This window comes from Ctenocephalides felis, unplaced genomic scaffold (genome assembly GCF_003426905.1).
Source record: "Ctenocephalides felis isolate EL2017-DRISC unplaced genomic scaffold, ASM342690v1 CF-g0.4_SCAFFOLD_03571, whole genome shotgun sequence".
NCBI lineage: Eukaryota > Metazoa > Arthropoda > Insecta > Siphonaptera > Pulicidae > Ctenocephalides > Ctenocephalides felis.
In genome coordinates, this window is record NW_020539725.1 from 24,319,517 (window position 1) to 24,346,293 (window position 26,777).

Genomic DNA, 26,777 nt, shown 5'->3' on the forward strand with positions numbered 1-26,777 from the left:
AATGCACAATGCATTATATTTTAAAGTATAAACATTTACACATTTAAAAATTATTCTTATAATTTGACATAAATGCGACACGACGTTTGACGCATCGGCGTGTCTGTGTGCGTCAATGTCAATCCGAACACATATGTATGAAGTAAGCGCAATTCGTTAATGTTGGCAATAAGCTTTCGTTGTGCGCAAGTTAATAGTAGTCATGTTGTGTCATGACATTCTTCTTTATGACATGTGTGACACTGACGTGTGACGTGACACCCACATGGCTCGTGAAGATAATGATGCGGTAGTCTGATCATATTTTATTAAATATTTTTAGATATTTGTTATAGTTATCGTTAATATATATAATAAAATACAATTTAATTATATATATATTTTAGTGCCATGTCTCAAATGGAGGCAATTCAATATAGTAAGTTCAACGAACTGAAAAGCCAGTACGAAGAACTGATGCAATATTGTGAGATTACTGGAAAAGGTCCGTATTTAACAGCAAATTCCACCGAACTGGATGCATTGAAAAATGAAAATTTAAAACTGTCTCATCGAATTTCCATATTGAAACAGGCAATTCAAGAACTCAGTGATTCTAATATGGATAGTATATTGACAATATTAACTGATACATTCAGAAAAGCTGTAACTCAGTCCTATCCTGATTTAACCAACCCTCCAATCATCGTATCATTGGTTGGATCTCAGATACCATTTGGCGATTACCAGTGTAATTCTGCTCTACCTATATGCAAACTACTGAAATCACAAGGCATAAAGGCTTCTCCAAAGGAAATAGCTGAAATATTGTCAAAAATTGTCCCAAGTGTCCTTTAATTGAGAAAGTAGATATAGCAAATGCCGGTTTCATTAACATATTTTTATGTCGACAATATTGCAATGAGATACTAAAAGAATGGTTGAAAAATGGAATTACTCCTCCTAGATTATCAGAAAGGTTGAAGGTGGTAGTAGATTTTTCATCTCCGAACATTGCTAAGGAAATGCACGTAGGCCACCTACGGTCAACAATTATTGGCGACTCTATATGTAGGCTCTTAGAATTTTTAGGTCATGAAGTTCTAAGAATAAATCATGTGGGTGATTGGGGTACACAATTTGGAATGCTTATTGCCCATTTACAAGATAAATTTCCGAACTTTAAAACTCAAAGCCCAGAAATTAGTGATTTGCAGACATTTTATAAGGAATCAAAAAAAAGGTTTGATGAAGATGAAGATTTTAAAAAACGTGCCTATGCTTGTGTAGTAAAATTACAAGCTTTCGATGAGGATTACTATAAAGCTTGGCAATTGATATGTGATGTGTCCAGAAAAGAATTCCAAAAGCTTTATGATAGGTTGGACATTAAAATTATGGAACGGGGAGAATCATTTTATCAAAGTCGAATGGAAACGCTTGTAAAAGAATTGTCTAACAAAAATTTATTAGAAGAAGATAATGGAAGAATGATTATGTGGGGTGAGAAACATGGGGAAGGAATACCATTGACAATTGTTAAATCAGATGGCGGATTTACATATGACACTTCAGATTTAGCTGCTATTAAGCACCGAATAGAAGAGGAAAAAGCTAACTGGCTAATATATGTGACTGATGCTGGACAGTCAACACATTTCCAAAGCATAGAATCTTGTGCAAAGCGAGCTGGTATTTTAAACTCTAGTAAACATCGTTTAGATCATGTCGGCTTTGGAGTAGTCTTAGGGGAAGATGGTAAGAAGTTTAAAACCAGATCTGGAGACACAGTTAAGTTAATTGACCTCCTTGATGAGGGTTTGAGGAAAACAGATGCAGTGCTTAAAAGTAAAGGAAGGGATACAGTTCTTACACCACAACAACTGAAAGCTGCACAGGAGTCTGTTGCATATGGTTGCATTAAATACGCTGATTTATCTCATAATAGAAATCTCGAATATGTATTTTCCTTTGATAAGATGTTAGAGGATAAAGGAAATACTGCTGCTTATATGCTGTATCAGTATACACGCATAAGCTCAATTGCTCGAAATGCAAATGTTATTCGTGAACAAATTATCCAAGCTGCTGAAAATATTGATGTATCATTGGAACATCCCAAAGAATGGAAATTGGGAAAAGTTTTGTTAAAATTCCCTGATGTATTAATAAAGATAACACATGATTTATTTTTGCATCATTTGTGCGAATACATGTATGAAGTTGCTACGTCCTTCTCTGAGTTTTATGATAATTGCTATTGCATAGAGAAGAATAAAGCAGGTGAAATTGTTAAAGTAAATATGAATCGACTAATGCTTTGTGAGCTAACAGCGATGACACTTATTAAATGCTTTGATATACTAGGTTTGAAACCGGTTTCTTTTATGTAGGTTAATCTTACATGTTTTACACTATGATGTTTTTGTTTATTTATTTGAAATTAAAAATAAAATTATAATAAAAATTCAAAATTATGCTTTTATTTCTTTGATAAAAGAAATTGAAATCTATTTTTTCAACAGCTGGTTATATATACATTGCTACCATCACTTATAATGACTGACTACTGAGTATTTTATACTTATCCTATTTAATTATATATAAGTATTAATGTAATATCGATTTACCCAAGCCAATATATCGAGGTTTATTTTAATGTTTGAAATTTTAACTATATATTAACATTGCTTGTAGAGTTATATAAGTTGAGCCCGCGTTCTTTTGCTTTTTGTATATTTTTAAAATTATTAACTTTTATAACCATAGGTTTAAACATGTATTGATAAAGGGTAAACTCCAGCTAAGGGCCTTACAAACATGTCTAACTCATTTCCGTAATGTAATGAATGTACAGGAAAAAACAATAATTGAATAATTGAACTAGCATGGCATCGTGCCTTAAGGCAAATTGCTGGAACTTCCCGTACCGTAACGAAATGTTCGAGGAATACTGCATGTTTTCAAATAGATTATTATAAATATTGTAACATTGTCTAATATTTATAAGAATTATATAAACTGAATTGCAGAGTTGAAATTATTTGTAAAGTATATTAGAACTATAGTCAGAATTAAAAATAAATCTGAATTATTTTCGATATTTTCCAAAATCAATTATTTTGTTAAGACAAGCAGAAAGTTCTTTGAATCAATTGAATCTGACGCTTAGTTCTCTCAAAAACTGCCATTTTTTACATATTTAGCTCCGTATCTTCAAAATGGCTGGGCCTGCCTTTGCCAAAAACTAATAAACACTTTTACCAATCATTACTAATTGAATGATTTTTAGATCATTCAAATCGGATACTACGTTCTCTCAAAAATTCGATTTCTATTTTCTGCACTCTTTGCTCGTTATCTCCGACCTGCTGACCTGCCTCTACCAAAAACTGATCAGCTCTTTTCCTTATCAATAGGAATCGAATGTTTTTTAAACCATTCAAATCGGTTGATCCGTGCGCCCGAAAACGTGACTGGAAATTTGTATCCATACATACATACACACACACACACATCCATTTTTTCTGAAGTATGCCTTCAAAAATGTTCAGAAACCTTCAAAACGTCAAGAAATGTAAAAATGTTCAATTCCGATTTTCGGCCCATTACAATAACTTACCCTACGGGAAGTTAATAATAAATGATAAATTTATTTTTATTATTAAAAAAAACATTGCTTCGAGATACGAGCGTGGTTATAGCACGAATTAAACTCGTACGTCGGGTATTACTATATATGTTTATATGTCTAGTAAAGTAAATTGCATTTTAAATTCATGATGTGAATTTTTATCATCGTATGTTAACAATATACTATCCATTATTCAAATCCTATAGACGTGCGGTAAACTACGCGAAGTAATAAAATTCAGTTCTGACCTTTAAGCTATAGACCCTAAATCGCAATTATACTCACATTAGCCAATATGGTGAGATGATGCATGCTCTGGGTTTCGAAATCCAGTGGGCCGAGCAGAAAAATCACTCCTTCGGTCGTGTCTGGTGTCGTGAGCCTTTGTCTGATTGCGAAGAGCGGAGATCCCTGTCCAAAAGAATGATCAAATACAATGGAAAATTATCACAATTTCTAATAGACCTTAATTATTCGTCGTTAATTATTGTAACGGTTTTATGTGTGGAAAAAAATGACGATTATGTAACTATTAACGATCATGGACCACAGATTGATTACACACAGGAACATTATCTTATTGCTCGCGGTTACTTGTTGGTTAATTGATGCATTGAACGATTTGAATTGTTATTTGATTTTAAGTCAATTTGTGTATTCATAATTTGAGTAATAAACTATCATATGTTATGTTCTAAATATGTAATTGGTTTTATGGTATATAGAGGTAACCCCCCGCGGTAACGGTACTTTTATAGCACAGAACTTCTATAACACGGTTTAAGAATTGATACCATCCCCCTTAAAACACGGTACTTTTAAAACACGGGTTCGCTCTAACTCGGTTTGAGAATTGAGCAAAACCCCAATAAAATAAAAAAATATAGTAAAATCTATGGAAATTAAACTTTATTTAATTTAAAATTAGTAAAATCGGAGTACAATAGCTCAATAAATGTGATAAAACTAATGCAAAAAAATAATTAATTTTTATACTTTGGCGCGCGTACGTCCTATGGATAAAAAATTCTACGCTTATCCGAACAATTGTTCAATTAGTCCTTTGAATAAAATGAGCACAAAATTTTAATAATATAACTTTTCATGCAGTAAATATATAAATATGTTTTCGCCAAAAGAAAGTAATCGCAAAAATAATTGTGTTTGAAAAAAAAGCACGAATTTCGAAGTAATACAGAAAGCTGTTCAGAGGATAAAGATATCTTGCAAAAAAAGGATAGCGTTGGATAGCACTGACAATTTAATTATGACGAAAAAATCATGTAATTGATATAATGTATACTACTTCTTAAAAAAAATTAATGAATATAACAACATTTATTATAAAATCATTATACGTAGCATGTTTTTTTGAATTATTGGAATGTAACCCCTCTTTTTGTAGTAGTTATTTGTACGCGGATTCGCATAACACGCTACTTTTTTGGAACGTAACTACCGTGTTATACGGGGGTTACCTGTATCATTGTTAAATTTGAAATGCTGTCCATTTATTTTTAAGTAAAATTTATACATATAAAATGTGAAATTATACATGAAAACAGGCGTCTAAGATCATTCATGTAAACATATTCGCACTTAAATTCTATTCATATGAAAATAAGATTTTTGAGTCTAATCTATACAAAGAATCTAATATGTACGTATAGAACTGGTCTGAAAGAATGTTACTATATTAAAATTTGAAATAAAAAACGTGTTAAATCGGAACCATCAATACAACAATGCAATGCATCAAAATGCAACTTGGCCCATTTTCCAAAAACTTTTCAGAAGCTATTTCTTAAAAATGTTAAATGTTAAATCGAAACCAACAATTCACCAACGCAATGCTTCAAAATGCAGCTTTACCCATTTTCCAAAAATTTTTCAGAAGCTATTTCTTAAAAATGTTGTTATGATAATAAATTAAAATTAAATAATATTTAAAAAATTAAATGGAATCAATTTTATATCTTACCCATAGTTCCAAGTACACTGGTTTTTGCGAAAGAGGATTTTTCTTGCTATTATGAATTCTAATTCCGTTCCTCGTTTTGCATCCTGAAACAAAACATAATGGTGTTTATTTTAAGTTATAAATAAAGTATCAGATACTGAATAATTATTTATCGATTAAAATTAAATAGGGCAACAAATAGATTATGATCCCTAAAGACATTCATTATAAATGCACGTGCAGTGCTTCAACTTATTCCATATATAAGTCCATGAAATCTTTTTATATTATGACTTTTGTGTAATTGTAATGGTTAACCTCACGGACTCATGTAGACGTATATTTATATTTATATTTATATATTTGTTTTTTTTTAAATTTATTTTAAGGGTTCGAATGCTCTGAACAAATTGTCATGGTACAGTAGGGATTTCCATTCCATTTTCACTCAAACCAATTTAAAATAGCCCATTTTAGGGCACTGCGGTGTGAAATGGCAATTATATGGTAATTAGTATTTAGTATTTTTTCATAAAAAAAATTAAGCAATATTCAAATAAGTTGCATTTATAAAATCACCATTAAAAACTTTGCTGAACAAAATTGTATATTGAATTTGAAGAATAAAAAAAAAATTAACATAATATTGTAATATTCTTGAAAATACTTGTAAATTCAATCATTATTGATTATTTAATTATTTGATATTATATTTTTATCACTAATTTTTATAATTATCTTATAAACAAAGAATTCAAAGAGTTTATATTTTAACAATTTATCATACAGTCAAATGTAAATAATAAATTAATTCTATTAAACCAAATTGCATAATCTATTTCAATACTCAATTCACTGTAGGTTTATTCAAATTAGACATAGATAAAAGTCTTGTTAACATATCAAGGTTCATAAAAAAATCTATCAATACATAAATAAAAATCCTTGTGAAATTTATAAAAGATTATTTAGAATTTCTGAATGAATTCACACGCTATGGCAATGGAATATTTATTTTAAAGACAAAATTCCAAAGATAGATTTCATTCTTCTCTACGGCACTTTGTTTAATTATAGACTAATTGTGTGCTCACTATAATTAAGAATAATCTGATGATGATTCTCTCTTAATTTGTGGTAAGGTGCGACCTCAACTCTCTCAATAGATGTATTTAAGACCTAACAATTTATGAGCTTTTAATATGCGTATCCGATAATGGTTTTATGACCATATCATATTATATGTTCACATATGAACCTAAATAATTTAAGAAACACGTGATTAAAATTAATATTGAATAGTATACTCAGATAATTGGCTTCGAAAGGCGACAAAGGTTTTTACACATATGGCTTTATTTACGGTAACGGTCAAATATTGGCTTATATACATACTTTTTCCAATTTTGGTATCAAACGTTTCAGAATAACATTAAAATAGAAGATCGGATTTTCAAGCGAAAATAATCTTCTACTTCAGGAAGTTAAAAATATTTTTAAAATAATTAGATAAAGGTAAAATTTTTATTTCTTTAGCATCCCAGTATGAGTTAGACATGTTAAAATTTAAAAAATAACCCACTATTTAAATTAAATCATAACGAAGCAACAAATATAAAAAAAAACACTCTTGCACATGTAGAAAGCATTGCAAAAATTATTTCGGTTTCTATATTTCATAAATGGCTCCAAAGACATATTAAATTTAAATTCTCAGACAGAGCAAATAAAAATAATTCAGCGTATATATTTCATAGACATTCCAATGCCTTATCAGTGAAAGTCCTTGATTTGAATAATAGCTTGCTGTATGTTACAAATCTTATTGATATGAGGGTATAACAAATCGTTGTTATAAATAAAAAAACTTCCAATCCAAATATGATCTATATAATACAGGATAGAGCGGTGCTTAAAGGTCCACTACCGATATCTCAAAAACAAGAAAAGTTAAGATTTTTTTAAGAACAAAATTTGAAAGTAGAGGAAAAAGATGTTTAATCAGCCATCACCTTGATTCTTACGACATCGCTATCGGGAGGTAAAGGGCAATGAAAATCCATAACAAAAGTATTTTCTTTCGTTGTAGATTGACTATTATGAAATTGTCTACAGTTCAATATAAAGCTGAGTTAATTAATTAATTTTGTAACTAGTGGTGCTTGGCATCGTGCCTTAAAGCAAATTGCTGGAACTTTCCGTACCAGAATTAAATTGTCGAGCAAAAAAATTAAAAAAATAAATATCAATCAATGATAATTACAATTGTTTTAAATATTTTCAAAGAGATAATTTTAATTACTATATATTTATTCGTTCATATAATATACAGTGACGATCGAATCCATCTGAAGAAATATTTCTTACGAGTAGAATAACTCATATGAAATATACAATTTTAAACTGAATTGTAAATTTAAAATTTATGTTAAAGTATAAACCTTTGTATATTTTTGAAAATTTTGAATTTTTTTTTCTGAAAATTTTAAAATTTGTTTGAACCGTATAAGTAAACTTTAAAAATTAAAAACCTTGGTACGGAACCTAAAGAAATTTAAACAAAATTAGTAAACATAATTAAAATCTCTATAAAATATCTGATAATTTGATATGCATATGTCTAATGATCATTTTAGACCGCCAATATCATTTTTTTTACTTTTTCTCCGAATTATCTCCGAAACTGCTGAACCTGCCTTTCTAAAGATTTAATAAATTTTTCATTTCATCAGTACAAGTAAAATGTTTTGTAAATCACTGAAATCGGGCGCTCCGTTACCTCAAAAACTGAATTGCCATATCCGTATCTTCGAAACGACTAGACCTGTCTGCGCCAAAAACTAATCAGCACGTCTCCCCATCTGTGGGAATCGAATGTTTCTTGAATCATTCAAATCGGTTGATCTATGCGCCCGAAACATTGTATCCAAACATACACACACACATACATCCATTTAATAAGACTTTATGATAAATATTAGATAACTACTTTGCAATCCATTATGTGAGAAGTAAATCCATCATGTAATCTAAGCTTTATCATCTCCAACAAATTAGAATAATTGCATATATATTTTTTTCGGAATCAATGTTAAGACATATTTTTATCATTCTAATGATAATTAGTAGTATGCAATATGCCATAATGTGAGTTTCACTGCAAAATATATTTTTATTATTAACAATAGGTAAATTACTGTATATGAAAAGAAGGCTCTATATGTTTATTGTTGAATTTTTTACATTTTTTTCGTAAAAAGTAACGTTTTTATGATATCCGCTCTCATTATAGAGCAATCTATAACCGATGTTCTTCAACTTCAAACGAACAAATCAAGCACAACGTTTATCAAACAAATCAAATTAAAAAGTGATTTACGATATTAGAACCTCGGCGAAAGCAATGAAATGGCATGAAATGGCTTCAACAAATGAAGTATATTGGATCGTGGGATTGTTTTCGATATGACTTGAAATATTTTGTCGATAAACTTATATTGTTATAAATTAACCTTTAGTCATGAGATGAAACGCTTTCTAATAATTTGATTATAGATTTAAAATGGGAAAGAGCAAATTATAACATAAAATGACGAGAAAAGCTCCGGGAACAGTTCCCTTATTGAAAACTTTGTAAAATAATAACTTTATATAAATAAGTTTTCATAATTACTATATAAGACCTATTTTATAATTATTTTTTACACAAACGGTATGAATAAGATGTTTTCTCAACAATTCCCATAACTTGTAGTTAATAGAGTCGATTAGTATTCATATTTAACGCTCTAGTGATCCACAAATATTTAAAGAGATCGATCTTATTCTTGTTAGAAAATGATTTAATGGTGTTCAAGATTTTTTTCCACTTTCAGACTTATTCTATATTGGCAGTTGTAGACAACTTTAACTGATACTTCTATTTATTAAAATTTTATATAGTTTATCGATATAATATCTAAAATTTTTTGATTGAGACTAGTTGAAAAAAAAATTAGTTTTGTGAAAAAAATATTGTTGACTTCGAATGAAGACAGTACATTTAACCTTTCACGAGCAAAAGGTTCAAATTAAATAAATTTTATTAGTTGTTTTATACTTTATTTGTTAATTCACATGTTCATCATCTTTATTTGTTAATTTACATGTTATAAGTCTTCATATGTTATTCTTTTTAAAGCCATATTATAATTGAATTGTATAATTCTAATAACTATTAAATTGTTAAGTGTCTAATAAAACACAGATTGTAATTTATTAAAAAAAAAGTTGATAAAAGCAAATTGATTTATTTATCGCACTTGATGCTGTTAATAAAACGTGGACAGATTTTTTTTCACTTTTCTGCTAATTACAAAGAAACGGCTTAGACAATTTAAGGTAAAAAATTTCTTTATATACACACACATCATGTTTCCAAATTTTTTTTCATTCGATTCAGAATGGCTTGAAACGTCTAAAAAACATAAAATTAGCGAAACTGATTTTTATGAAAACAAAATTCGCCTTGGGGAAGTTAATTAAATGTGTCATTCTTAGAAATGTTGTTTCAAGTAGATGCAATTAATTGTGGGGAAAACAATATCCTTTTGGCTTTGATCTTATCAAGTACATATTATTTATTTGCATGTAAATTAATATTTCAATATTCAAAAATAACTTTTCGTAATGTTACAGTGAAAATATGATGGTTAGGGTTGCTGTCTGATTAGTAAATGCACTCAAAGCAATTACTAGGTTTCTATGTTTTATACTAGTATTTATTTACTATTGGAGTGATCTTTAAAATTTATAATTTACTAATTATAGAGGATTCTGCAAAAAGTACCCTAAAGTCAGTAATTATTGGTGAATCTTTTCACAACAAAACAACTGTCAATCTCTCTTTTAATATACCAATAGAAACAATGGTATCTGATAACTATTTTCTCAACATTGATCAGACGGTTATATAAAATAAATTGTTTGGTACACCTGTTTTATGTAAGTGTATCATTTTTTACGCCTCACTGGATTTTGTACATTTAAATAAAAAAATGATCTATTGTTAATAATACAAACTATCTAAATTAAGTGGATATCTAAATAATGATCGTTTTATACACACACACAATATATATATATATATATATATATATATATATATATTAGGTGGTCTTTAATATAAAGGGCTGGTGGATTTGGATGGTTCCAAATTGATAAAAAACAATTCTTTCAAAGTTTTAGCTCTTAATATTGTTTTTTAGATAGTGCGAAATTTTTTTTTTTAATTTTCAAAATTTTTTCAATGCTATTTCCATACGAAGTTTGATTGAATTGCGCACTATCTAAAAGTTAACATTAGCAAATAGAATAGCCGAGACAACTTAAAATTGGCAAATAGAATTTTCTGGCGAAAACATAACATTTTCCTTCAGGAAGTTAAAAACCCTTTCTTCAACTATTTATGGCAATCATATGTTTGTAATCGTCGTAACTAATCTCAAAAACAAATACAGAATCCATTTTTGCTTCTTGTTTTATAGCTTTTGCGTGTTCGTTTTAAGTCATAGAAATACACACATTGCATGCGTGCATTGTTATTAGTAAGTCATTCTAGTAATGATTCCGGAGATAAATCACGGATTCCCTAGTAGATTACGATACAGAACTAATAAGTCATTTATGCAGGAATGAATCAGAGATAAAATTACGAGGAAGTGATAGGAAAATATTCCACATTCATAATAAGTAAGGAAAAATTAAGGTACAGTGGTAGAAGCCCAGGCTTTGCAACCACAAAGTCCAGGTTCCGGTCACATGTTGATGGGGTAATTAGAACCAACTAAATCCTTACCCTGGCTAAGGCGTAAATAATGAAAAATACCAAATAAAAATATAAATTCAGTTAAAAAACAATTTCACAAGTAATAAATTAAATTATTAGTTATTTATACTTAGCCGATGAATGTTTCAAACGAAATATCAGATCAAGGTTATATACAATGTTACCTTTGTAAACAATGTGCCCATAAAATTCACATTTTGCATTAGTTGAATATTGTAGCTATTATTTCGTAAAATCCCTTTAAAAAAAAATTAAACATTGGATCTGTTTGCCCCTTGCCTATCCCATTTCATCCCAATATAGGGACAAAAGGCAAATTTAAAAAAATAGTAAAAAAATATATTTTTATAATTTGAAATTAACTAGGAATTTTACTGAGCCTAATACGATAGTTGTTTGTTTGATACGTTTTATGTGTTATGATGTAGTTCATTTGATTTAGACAGTATAATTACTAAAAGTCAAATTGGACCCTTGTGCTATTCCCTATCCTATGTAAAAATACAATAATAACTAGAAAAAACAATCATTGGGTTGCCTTCTAAATACCATATATAAAAAATAATTACTGTGTACTATAAAATAGACAGATTATAACTCATATGAAAAAAAAAATAAGTAAAAGCTCTTAATATGACTGTCTGTCCACGGAAGTAAACCAGACAGAACGCTAATCATTTATAATTTTGCAATAAATATATGATGTAAGTATTAAATATAATTCAAACCGCGCGGAAGTTTTCAATTTATTCATCTATTGTGCAGAATGGAAAATCATATGCAGAATTATATTTCCTTAACAAGTTATATCGAATACTAACCTAATTTGTACTAAAATTAACATATTGATAGTATTTAATATTATTAACATCATCATGGCCTATTGCTTCAATTTGAACAATGGTATCACAAAAACTAAAATATGGATGTCCACATTTTAACTATTTATTTGTCGAATTAACTTTACGTAATTTACTATTTAATAAACTTGTCACTTTCAAGTCATAATTGAAATCGTTAAAAATTTATCATTTTTAGAAAATTGGCTACAATAAGCAGGTTTATTATGAAATTAGTAAAAATAAATATGTAAGGATTTGTTACCTAATAATATATTATAGTTGTTTGAAAAGAGCATAATATCATGTCTGGTTAAATATATCGTAAACAAAAAAAATGTTTCAGAATATTTGTAGTTTTTTACTCATATGTGACTAAAACCTTAGGTTGGCAACTAAGTAAGTGCGGCTTTCACCAGTAGATGGTTTCAACTGAATTCTTAGGTTTGCTGACGTAGTTCAAATATAGAATAACATTTGTTATTGAATAGTAGGCCATTAGGCTGTTAATTAGTGAAAAGGTTTTTTGGTCGATTCTGTAGTTTTAGTTTGGCATTCACTGAAGGATGCAAAATCGAGTCGAAAATTTTTATCGCCGAAAATGACAGTGTCAGTTTTTGTTTGCCAAATTTGGTTCTGATGATTTTTTACCCAAATATGCAAAACTCTTTGGTCGACCAGTTGAAGTTAATCAAAAAGAAATTATCTACTTTGAACTCTTATCAGCAACCGAATGATCAAGTCTCATGTCTACATTATAACAAACAAAAGTTAATGCTGAAGTTGAATAAAAGGGGCCTCAATTGACAAATCGGATCGGTGATTTTTTCCATTCACATATCTTTGTCTTCTTTCCAAAAATTAATGGAGCCTTCTGTTGGGATGTTTTGCCAAGTGCACCATATAGTCCTGATCTTACACCATCTGATTACTTTTAGTTTTGATCTTTACAAAACTCCTAACGATGGTGTCAAATTACACCTTATTCAGATTTTTTGCTAAAAACAACCAGAAGTTTCATGAGAGAGGGATGATGATGCAGCTTGAAAGATAACAAAAAATCAGTGACCAAAATGAACAATAGACATTTCAGAATGAATTTATTTAGTTTCATGAAAAAAGTATTTTTGATTTTATAACAAAAATCCGCACTTACTTAGTTGCCAAGCTAATAGTTCATGTTTTCTACCCCAGAAATGAAATCACTCTCAAATAACAGTGACGATTACAATCTGCTTGAGAGAAATTTAAACCATAAGTCATTATACCGAAAATGAGCATTATTACGACTATCTACTATCGTTTCTAAAACAGTAGTATCAGTAGGATAAATTCTCAAATAGAGCCATAAGTTATCGAATAACAATTTCTTCTCGCAGCAAACGTGATCAAATTCGCTACTGTGTTGTGCAAGCGGACGCCGCGTTCGTTCTCCTCTTAAACTTCAGATATAGTAAATAGATTCCGTATTGCAATTTTCAGAACGTGCAACAGATCTTCTTCTGTGCATTCGGCATAATACGGGAGTAAGTAAGTAGTTATAATAAAAATAATAATCACAGTTTCTAAAAGTTTTTATACGGTGATTAGTTATATCCTCTACAACCCTAACAATACGCCAGCAAATAACCTTTCCAATCATAAGGCATGTGTTGAGCTTTGATTATAGTGTTCTAGGTTAATATAAACGTTTAAAAATTTAGTTTATTATTGCTCTATTAAATAAACAATGGCAATCTTTCAATGCTCGAAATTTTTTTACATATAAAATATATGGTATATTGCTATCAAAGTTATGATTTAGGAACCGATTCTCCCGCATAACAAAAAATGTTATGGCAAAGCCATGTTATGCTCCAACTTCCATACATAATGATACTAAATCATACTGTGCTGTGCATTCAGGCGTTTTACCCCTAAACTGCAAACGCCACTCGTATGTTATGAACCTCAGTCAGAAAACCCTGTTTATCTAACATCGTTTTTTTGACATTTGTGCGGTTTTCTAGCTTATGTTTTCTATCCGACAACCTGAGAAATACGCATGACTGCACACTAAACACATGGCTTTTGCCAATATTTTGTTTGAAAAGTTCTTCATAACATGACCTTGCCATAACAATTTTCTGTTATGCGGCAGAATCGGTCCCTTAGCCAGTGATTGACGAGCGTTGGAAAAGAAATCAGGGAGAAGTGGCATAATGTGAATCTTTTACCATTAGCTTAAATAGCTATATTGAAATAAATAGCTAAATAGCTACATTAATGAACTAATTCCAAAATTCCAAAATATTTCAAATTTTGAATTATGCCCCGTACAAAATAGTTGCATGTAAATGGCATTTTACCTTAAAACAACATTTTATCTTGATTCTGACAAAACAAAACTCAATGACCGCGCCAAATTATTCAACTGGTTTATATAGGGATTGTTTTTATGTCACTTAGTTATAAAAAAAATCTAGCACAAATTATTTAAAGAATTATGAAATAATTATAAATGAAGGCATGAATCAAAAGTAAAACCAATAAGGAAATGAATACCATGGTCTGTTAAGCAGCATTCCAAAGATTTTATTACATAAAATATTGCAAGTGAACTGTAGATAACTTAAAATATTAATTATAAACAATCTTTATTGGTATAAAAGCACTATCACACTACGTTATAATAAATCATATGAAATAATTGAATTACTTACTTCTAACTTCAATTTTGGACCCTCGATAGTTTTGTGCCTATGATCTAGATCTAGACAGATTATCTTCTACTTGAAAACTTCCAGCTATTTTGAGTATAGAGAATTGAGAAATATTTATAAAATATAAACTGAAAAATATATTTATTTCTAGAAAGTATAATATGCTTTTGGTGTTTTATATGATACGTTTGTTGCTTTATGCAGAGTATGCTTTTTGATATATTTTATATTTTTAACAGCGATCAGCAATACGTGTTATTTTTTATAAATCTTAACCTAGGACTTTTTGGGCCTCCCAGGAGTTAAACACTCTCGTTTTTATATGTAGACTACATTAAATATGTATATCTAATAGTGAAGTGCATATAGTTGTTGTAGCAATACCCACAACAGGTCATTTTCACTTGAGATCATATGTGAGATCTATAATCTCAACCGAACCGAGCTGACCGAGGTTGAGATAGATAGAAACTAGTTGGTGCTAGTCAATGCTCTTATCGTCTGTACTATAAATGAACTTTAAGTTTTCTAATACGTGAACGATCGTTGAAAAACAGAACTGAGCAGTCAATTAGTACAATAAATGAATAATCATAGACCCGATATAAATATGCATTATAACTAATAATTTATAAGGTCTTTTTAAATATTCAGTATTAATAAGGCCGATACTGTTGTACGCCGATCCAGCATGAAACGCGCAACAAAGCTACAACAAATCCTACAGAGACTACAGACACACAAACAAAGCTTTACGACTAGTACTCAACAAATCACGGGAAGCTCTGCCGAGACACTTCTACTCTACAAAATACTACAAAATACGAACAGATTGATGTACCGACGGTACTCGACCAAATTCAAAAGCTCACTAAACGCTTTTACCTAAAATGTAGGGATCACTCGAATAACACCATCCAGGCCGTGGGTCAATATAAACGCAAAATAGTTTGCTATGGCAAACACGTTATGCCAACTAAAACTTAGACAGTGATTGAATTGAAACTTAGACTATGACTGAATTGAGACTGATCGTAATCTGCTCCTTGCTCCTATTGGCGAAAACAGTTGCCAATAGGGTATTACAGTGTTGCCAATCCTCTGGTTACCAAATGGTGTTTCTTTGGTATATAATATTGCATGGATCCGGGAGTAGGCATAACATAATTATGTAATTGCGAGAAGTGTGTTCGGACGTATTTTCATTTTAATAAATTGAGCATGAAGGCGACAATCTTCATGGCAATGAGCTTTTACACATGATGGTTGCTAGCCCTGGTAGAGGGGATAGCGGAGAGTTTAATAGAACTAATTGGGCACTTCTAAAAGTAAAGTCCGCGAAACAACATGTATAATAAATAATAAATATTAATATATCTTCTTTCATTATAACTTAGTTACAAATCAGTGATTGTTATAAGAACTGCAACAAATACTTAATACATCAATAAATTAGTGTTTAATACAGTCCACAGCTACAAGGGTTAAATTATAACCCAACAACCTGAGTTAATCGAGGGAGAGTTTTAATAAAGTGCAAATAACTACGTAACTAAAATACAAAGTGTATTTCTGAAAAATCAAACTTCGATACTAGATTATTATTCGTAAAAAATTACATTTTGCCAAGATAGTCAGACTGATTCATCTCGCTTTTGTATCGGCGTTCGTTTGGATCGCGTTAAAAATACATACGTTGGCGAATATTAAAGGCAGATAGATATGTCGTTAAACAACTTCAAGAACCTGCCCTCCGTCTATAGCGAATACAATCGGAACGCAAAAAGAGCATCAGAATCGAAAAAATATTGTGAGCGCCGAACAAACAAATATATTACCCGTTCCGCCGCCGCCGCCGCCAATGCCGGGCTGTATCATTTGCATCTAGAAGAGTTGCCGCATTATGTTATGCAATTGTAGGAGTCCTACGAATTGCGAACGTGAGCTTGCCATATGAAAATGTATACGATTTTTTTTCCTTTGCGGCGATGCTGTTTGCATTGCGGAAGACTTGTGAATTTATTATTATGCGCTTCGAGTTTCCGCCCTTTGATGTGGATTAGTAATTAATGACCAGTTTGCGGTAATTTTCATACTAAACGACGCTCGGTCGGATATGAAAGATTTTATAAAATAAGTACCCACAATTTGTATGCACACTAATTGGTAAAGAATTATTCTTGCAATTTTAATGGAACGTGATAGGACGTAGGCAGAAAGGTTCAGATTATAGGTACTAAAATTTAAGAAAAGAATGCAAGCATTATAATTATCATTGAACATTTTTAGGGCATCTATTATAAAATTATCATATAAACACCATTATATCAATTTCACAAATACAAGTGTCATTAACTGATTAGCTTTTTTTTGTTTTAACAATAATTAAATAGCGATCAGAAAAAAAACTAAAAGCTATTGTGCTGTTTATCAGAACTCCAGTAATAGTACTAGAGTTCTACATATATGACATGATGGAGGTCACCCCAGTGGACTACTCCATTTCAATGCATTAGATCGAAGGGATGTTTCTTCTTCAATCTTCTAATGTTTGATGCTTCTAATACAGGACTTAATGTGAGGTTATTATGGTTGATGATCTTGTCGTGATGAACTCCGCTTCTGTTTTTCACTACCTCCTAGACAGTATCGATTTTAAGATTGTTATGTAGTATTTGGTTACTAACATACCAAGGTCCATTAGGAATACACCTTAATTTTTGCCTTTGGATAGATAAAATTCTATCATAAGGCCCCTCAACTCTACGCCATAAGTCCAAATCGGGTTTATCATCGCTTTATAAAGTAGAATTTTGTTTTCCAATGATAATTTTTTAGATTTACCATTAATAAGCCAGAACAGAGATTAAATTTTTCTTTCCATTTGTTATGTTTTGCTGTGATATGAGTAATCCAATTTAATTTGCTATCCAAGTGCATTCCTAAATATTTTACAGAAGCAGATTCAGGGATAATTTTATTATTAATAGACACCAAAGGGCATTTACCCTTCATTAATCATGTCATCACTTATGTAGAACTTAAATACTATTACTGGAGTTCTAATAATCAGCACAATAGCTTTAATTTTTTTCTGATTGTTATTTAATTATTGTTGAAATCAAAAAAAAAATAATTAAGCTAATGTTTGGTGAGATTTGTTTTCATTGATTTTTGTGCACCAATAGCTAGACCAGTTTTCATTTTTCTTTAGATGATGATGCAGTTTGATTCTTGCTAGTAATGGATTTTAGTCAGTAGAAATAATTACTATATAAAATAAATTTAATAATGTGAGAATTTATTTTTGTTAAAGGACTCCGTACGTGGCACAAAAAATAGAATGTAATAAATACTATTAACATGAAAAAAGGTACCAATGCTCAAAATCCCAAAGAAATAATAAATTTAGATCTACAAATTTAAAAAATAAAGATTATTATTTAGTATTCACTTAATATAAATTAAATCACATATTGTAAAAGTTCTTAAATCAATTCTTTAAAAGTCCTTCAATTCCATCCTTTCACAATGTTTGAATTCAAAATCTGCCTCGAAGAAACTTAAATATTTCTAATATGTTGATATGTTCTTTATTATCTGCATAATTCGTTTGATATGTAAATTGATTGGCATTAATATAATCAATAATGAAATAACATGAGTAATTAATAATAACACATTTTTAACTATATTACTGTATTGAAAATATGTTAATAAATGATCCAGGGGATATAAAACTATGTAAAAGAGTCCTAATGAAAAAATATAATTACGGGTTACTGGTTACTGCTAGTATCTAGAAGAAATCATACAAAACCTTATGTTGAATCTAGTAGTTTTGTACGATTTCGTACGATTTTGTAAGGTTACGGTAGATTCAATCTACCATAGCCTACTAATCTTATTAGTTATTTTCCCTCAATTTTAAATTAAATTAAATGTTAAAATGTTTAAATTAATTAGGAATTCTATAAACTGTTGTTATAAAACTTAATCTAACTACGCGACTTTTAGAAGGTAATCCAACGGTTTTTAACTAAGTTTCACATATTTTTATTATTAGAATTTCTCTGATAATGATGACTTAATTGAATGTAGTATTGGCAGATCATATTGCTATTTATATTTTGAAAATCGATTTAACCCTTTCGACTCGGATGTCGCCGCTCCGGCGGCAAAATTAATATAAATCTCGGAATTCGCGATTGGAAAGTGTTAACTACTGATTGACATCAGGTTGCCCGAGCAGGGTATTGAACTTAGAACTTGTGATAAGAAGCCCACAATCATTATTCATGACTCCATTTTTATTATTTATTTTCCAATAAGTCACTCAAAAAGTCTAAAATATCATATTCTCATTTGCTGTTCCTGGATATAGATATAGAAAAATCTTATAAAAATTATTTGAAAATATTTGATGTTCCCTTTTTCCTAACACAATAAATATTATAGTACTGCATCCATTAATGTCGTGATCATTTTTTAATGATTTTTGGCCCCCCCTCCCCCTTGGTGATATGTGGTGATGTTCAAAATTACCCCACCTAACATCACATGTATTTTTAGTTACGACAAAAAATTGTAAATTTTTTATTATTTTTTTAAATGTTTGGATTTTTTTTAAAAAATTTGGGCAAAAAGCAAATACACGTGATATCTTACTATACCCCACCCTCCCTCACGTGATATTTCGTGATTTTTTTTCGAACTCCCCTTCCCAAAAAAAACCCTTTCGTGATTAATGGACGCCCCCTAAAATAAATTAGCAAATATTATATAACATTTGTCTACGCCTCTCTGTATTTACATCTTGAGAATAACAGTAATCTATACCTGGCATAGGTCTTGATCAGATCAGATCAGATCGTTCGATATTATTAACGACTTATATATCACCTTTCCTATATCGAAAAGTTAATTAAAACCGCAAGTGACTTTCACAAGGCCGTTCGTACTGTTACTGTGTATGCCCATAACACTCCTTTATCTGACTTTTACACATTTCGTTGTGCAAAATGAGGTCTATGACATTATAACCGGTATCTGGAAACATTAAATGTTATCGATCAATACTGTATAGTAATAGTTACGCTTCTATAACGATAATTGAAAAAGTGAATACTATATGAAATCTCTATGGGACTTCTAATACTGTATAATTAGATATTTTGTGCATATCATCACAGTTGAACAGTTGTTTTTTTATTTAATTTTTAACAGCTATCAGAAGTTAAGGACTCTTATTTCGCAGGCTTCAAAGACGGTGGTCTTTCTAAAAAACCAACCCCAATTTGAATTCATTTTTACAATTTTTTAATAATACTGGTAATTTATCCATTGATGTGGAATGCTAGGTAAAGGCTTCTAAACGCCTATATTTCAAAAGAAAACTAATGTTACTGCTGCTTGACATCAAGCTGTCCAAACCGGATATAGAACCTGAAACCTTCAAACTTCATAGCTCTAACCACCAGGAGGAGCCATTTGTTGTAAGGTAAAATATTTTAATTATCATAGTTATACAATAAACACCGCAATGAAAAATTATTTTATTTCTATATCAATTTTAATCTGTTCTCTTAATGAAGACATTTTGTAATGATTTTTGTAATGATAGCATGATAGATTTCTAAGGATTTTTGGACCTTTCGACCCCTCCCTTACCCACATCATGTATTTTGCGTACCTAAGATTTTTTTTAAACTTTTGAATTTTTTTTGAAAAATTTTGTTTTCTTGTCAAGTCAAAAATAAATTTGTATGTACATGTGATATCTTACAAGTCCACCCCTCTTCCCCATTGTGTATTAGCAATAACCATAAAATTTTTGATTATGTCGTTTGGATAGATGAAATTCTTGATCAAATGTCACAGCCCCACATTCCTACGCCATAAGTCCAAATCGATTTATTGTCGCTTTATAAAGTAGAAGTTTGTTTTCAAGATTTTGTTATTTTTTGTTAATCTCATCTCTTTTAAGACCATAGCTTTTATTAGAAGGCATCTCAATTGGTATCCTTACTACCTGAGATTATATTTTTACCTACTACAAAATAGTATTTTTGACTAATTTCACAGCATTGCCCGAAAAGCATAACAGCAATGAAAACTTTGCAATTTTTTATCAACATTTGCAAATGAAATGAGTATTTCTACTATTTAATATTAAAATGCACAGAAAGCGAGATTTGAATTCGGAACTTGTGATTATACCTCTTGGATATAAAACTAAAGGCAAATGAACTAAAAATCATTTACATGTAACAGATACGTATAAATCAAAACGTATTGAGAAGAAAAAAGAAAAAAAATAGATAAAAAATTAGATTCTAATAAACTGTTTAAATTAATATATGATATTTATATTATACCTATAAATCAGTAAAGGTAGTACCTTCTTTAGTAAATCTTCAATAAGTTATTAGTTATAATATTGAACAGATTTGAATGAAAATCAATTCTTGCTTTATGTATAATATTAATAACGGGATGTGGAAAGAATTTAAATAAAAAAATATATTTAAATTACTAGATGATTTTTAAATGAACACTAAAATTTGTCTAAATTATAATTTCTAAGCTGTACTAGTACTGTACTATTAATTTTTCGAACACAACAAACATGTTTCTTGCATTTATAGTATATTGATTTATTATGATTATGATTCAGTTGTTTGCTTTATTTTACTTTTTTATTCTCTCATTTATTTACAACTGTCCAGTAATAAATATGATTCAATAAATTTGTGGAATTTACAATAGACCAAAGTAAAGGGACATTGTATACTAAAGGAGCATGTTGAAAAAACAACTCAATAGTTGTTTTCCCATTCGATATAATATTCACAATATTTTATTGATAATTATATAATTTTAACTATTTACTTATAAAATAATTTCTTATAAATAATGACTAAGTTATTTCAATTTTTTATCAGGAGAGTTGATGACTTAAATCCAGTGGCGCTTTTCTTTTCAACATTTATTTAGAAAAATTTTCAACACCTCTTATTCGAAAACACTTAATATATTTTGATGATATATATACCATACATGTCATATCAATTTTTAGCAGAAATTATTAACTGAAATTTGATAAAATTCGTTTCTTCTGCAATATCAATAGTAAAAAACTTCGTTACTAACGGATTTGAACAAAATTGTAATGCTTCCTCATTTCCTGATTGTTGCATTTTATTTAATGAAAGTATTTCTTATTAATTGAATTTATTTATTACTGTTCTATTACTATATTTTTATTATATAAGAAAACGATATTATTCATAACAGAACAATGTGCTTGCATGATATGCATGTAAAGACAATTTTCTACATCAGAGTAAAAGTTAAAGCATATAGTAGTTTCCTAAATGAAAATTAATTAGTTCCTTGTGAGATTTGACATGCAATATTGATTACCTTTACATGCATGTTTATTGTTGAATAAAATTGCCTAATTAAACAATAAATTATACAATAATGTTGCAAGCTTTCGATATATAGTCATGTAAATGTAGATAACTACAAAATACAGTCGCATGCAAATGATGAAAGTTTTATATAAACGTGTATGCATGTAATAAATAACGACATATTTTACGACTTATAAATATTGTAAATAAAATTCATCAATCAAAATTCGAATTAGAAATCGTTCAGGAAAAATGGTAATCATTTTTAGCATTTTCTCAGGCATTGGTGGAGGTTTAAAATACAGCCACCAGGAACAAAATGCATTATTAGATACTTATTCAACTTTTTTTTCTAAAACTGTTATTTTAGAATTACATCAGCCTTTGCAATAAGCAATTCAGGCTTGTGAAATAAAAATATATTTTATTTTGTTTGTTTTTTATATTATGTACGATGATAACTATAATTTGGGTTACAAATAATATACGAACAAGTAGAATCTTAAAATAGGTGTTAAGATTTCTTATGAAAAGTTATTTGACTCTCTCAAACAAAACAATTTGTAAGTAGAATAAAATTAAAACCTGGAGAATAATCTGTTCCTCGTGAATGCAAAATACCAAATAAGAACTTCTAATCATCGATCAGATATTTAAGTCAATCTAACACGAATCAGTATAAGAAATTATGTCAAAGAATGTTCTGTACCTATTAAAACAGCGAAAGTTAGTTTCAGAATTCATAATGATCTAACAAAACATGATCGATATAAGAATTGCTTTAGGTCAGATTGCTTATTGGTACTTTAATTGTATACTACACCACCTAATCGATTATTTCGACACGTTTTTTATGAGGAAATAAATAGTGAACGCAAATTATTAACAATATCTACCATGTCGTAATATAATAACAACCTTGCTTTAGTTATTGAGAGAATAGTTAAGTTAAAGAAGTTATTTTTAAATTATTCAGCTTGTTTTATTTGTTTATTATTGCGTTCCAATAATTAATCTAACACAATTTGTTAATCATAAAGTATTGTTTTCTATATGGTCCTTGATCTGAAAGTTGCCAAATGAAGGGGCGTGACCAATTAAACAGCAAAATTCTAGCAAAAACTTATTAATTTGATAATTTTAATAATGTGATGATTTCCAGTAGTTTATCAATATTTTGTTTCATTAAAAGGTGTGCTCTATTTTCGACATTTTGCCACAAAAATAAAATAGTAATCCCTACTACTGATTTAATTTCAACCAACTGTGTACTATTTTCAAATCATGGCGGAAAATAAAAATAATGATATATTTTTAACTAACTAATAAAAATAGAAACATTGACATTTTTTATGTTTTGGAGTAAAAAGACTTTCAGCAATTATTATTAATAACCAGTTTATTATACCGTAACTTTAATACTTAAAAAAGTAAGGCTTCAACAAATATAGTAATATTGGAAACAAAATATCTGAAAATTAAAACATTCAAACATAACAATATGTAAAAAATGAATAAAATCTATAAAAATAACGCTAATAGAACTAGCTTTTGCAAATTAATCACTAAACTAAATGAATTTAATATTATTGGCTCTTTTCATTAATAATACTTTAGGTAAGCTTTGTATGAATTATTTAAAAAGTTCCAGTAAATGAATATAAACACAGTAATGATTACACAAAATTTTTATGATAAATTTATGCTTAAAATGCGTTTATTATATAATAAAATAACCTTGCATTAGTAAATTATATGCGATAATCTAAACTAAACTCTCATCCTAAACTAATTTTACAATCTGGATTTTAGTTGTTATTTAGAGTTCAATTTCTAGATAAGTAGCATTCTTAAGATATTTGAAGAATGATCTGTACCTTTCCAGTCCCTTAACTTCTAAGTTTTAAGATATCACATGAAATTTAGTGTAAATTAAAGTGAGATTTATTGAAATCAGTGATTATGTTTGTAGATAATTAACCTGTGGTTTTATATTTACTCCAAAGAAAGTAAAAGCTGCTAGAAGCTGAATAATGTCATTTGAAAAGATCAAGGAAAAAACGATAAGTTATAAAGAATAGGCATTACACTGCCATCAATACATCAGCTTGATATAATTATTTTCGTTATATAAACCGTTCATTTCGAAAGTGACCTAAGTCCATTTTCATTTTTTATCAATTTGGCACTTGTAATAACATTCATAATTTATGCTAAACTTTCGAAAAAATTAATCGGTATCGAAGTATACTAAGCATGAATTATGAATGTCACAAGTGCCAAATTGATATAAGATGAAATTGATGTTAGTTTTCTTTTAAAATAAACGGCTCATATATGTAATTTATCAAGCTCTAGTATCAAAAACTAGTGTTAATTTTACGTAAGCGTTATTTTGAAGTTCTGTTTAAAGGGTTTCGATAACCCATCTTAAAACATCGATGCATTATTAATATTCAATCGTTACAAAGCGATGATCTAAATTTTTGCACTACAACATTTATTTGATTACTCATAGCATAATTCCTAGACAAGATTGATTTATTGATTTCAACGATGATGTTAGCAGACAATTTTTGGCATTATCTTTTCTCGAAAGAAAACAAGAGTAATAATTTAAATCTGAATATCAGAAAGATCAGAAGTTATAACGCTATAGGCAATACTAGTCTCACATTTTATTTAATATAAAAAAATATTCCACAAATAAGTATGGTTTATGGAAAAATCGGCTCAGTCATCGTTTTGTGTGTCGCTAAATCTTGCAGATTCTTTTTCGCTGATTAGGAGATTTTTCACGTTCACTTTCCAAATTTTGTAAATTTGATTCGAGCTAATTATGTAGTAGTTTTGCATATAAAAATGACCTAATTTGATGGTATTAAATAGTAGCTCATTATGATGCATGAATTTATAATTGCATTCGCGATAACTGTTCCTGTAATTGGAATCCACGCGAAATGAGACACGTACCTAACAACGTAACAGTACACGCATTGCGAACAAAGTTTTAACAAAAGAAAGTAAGAATAAGCATATGATATAAGTTGCAATGGCAGGCGTGCCGGATGAAAATAAACACAATCAAATACACATAGCCATAATTTATTCATTGCATTAGGCTGTTGTTGCTGCCCAGGCCGATTCTCTATTTATATTTAAACATTTCCACATTTTCTCGCATCGCATAAATTCATTACCGCAAATTTATTAACGCCGACACCCAAGTTATAGTTTTGTGATAAGCTTTAATACTGAATAACATAATTCCCCTAAGGAATGCTCAAAGAATACCTCTCAGCTTTTCAGTTTTATTCATACCTTATTACTATATGTATTCATGAACAACTTCCTAGTACGATTTACTGCTATATCACCAACAGGTATAATAGTCCGTGGTAGACACGGTTGTCAACGATTAGACATCACAAATTTATTTTGCAAATATTTAAATAAATCTCGGATGATGTATTTACTATGCAATCCAACAGACAGCTTACAACCGATGGAATAATAAAAATAAGATTATTTTAATACTGGTTACAAACTTAGGACATAACTTATTTACTTATTTATACCGTTTAACTTTTGAAATTCATAGTACATTAATAACGTAAATTCATATTTATTTACAATAAAATTTTCGAGAATAGTTTTTAGTATTTATAATAATCAGTATAAACTCGTAACGCCAGGACCGCGTCTGAGTTTTTAAATATGTATTAAAAATTCAAGCCCAGTCCATATCTATCATTTTTCTCTATCATTTTTTATGCAATTTTATTAACCCAGTATTAATATACAAATAATTAAAAATGACTAATTAAATTTAATTCTTAAACTTAGGTAAACTCGTACTCTATTATAATCTCTATAGTACAACTGATAGAGTAACATATAAAAATGAAAAATATATATTAAGAATTAAAAAAACACAATAAAGTTGCCCAGTTCAATTGTTAAATAAAAAAATCTATTATTGCGTGAGTTAATAGAACTTTTGCCACAAAGAAATAGGATACAAACTCACAATAGATCCTACAATATTACCGATTTATTCTGTTTAACTTGTGAAATTTATAGTATACACCAATAATATTGTAAATTAATACTTGTAATGAAAAAGAGTAAAATTTTGATAATGGTTTTATAAATTTATAATAATCCTGGGCAGCGTTAAAAATGTTCTAAAACCTTTTCTATTATTTATTATGCAATTTGACTAACCCAATATGTACTAATATACATATAATTAAAAGTAATTAATTAAATTTCTCAAACATAAATATACTCGTACTCAATTATAATGTCTATAGTTCGTGATATGAAATAGATTTAATTAAATAAAAAACCATAAGAAAGTTGACTATTTAAATTGCTAAATGAAGAATAGGATTATGAAGTGAGTTGATAGAACT

General features: G+C 29.1%; 1 protein-coding gene and 1 pseudogene across 1 annotated transcript in view; one reads left to right on the plus strand and one right to left on the minus strand.

The window, feature by feature from the left end:
* The window catches only part of LOC113385831 (cadherin-86C-like), a 93,543-nt gene that overhangs the window by 4,443 nt on the left and 62,323 nt on the right, over positions 1-26,777 (minus strand). The window contains 3 exon segments of the mRNA XM_026623661.1: positions 3,899-4,024; positions 5,595-5,638; positions 5,641-5,677. Coding sequence (XP_026479446.1) covers positions 3,899-4,024; positions 5,595-5,638; positions 5,641-5,677 — 207 coding nt within the window.
* LOC113385056 lies at positions 270-2,372 on the plus strand (annotated as a pseudogene).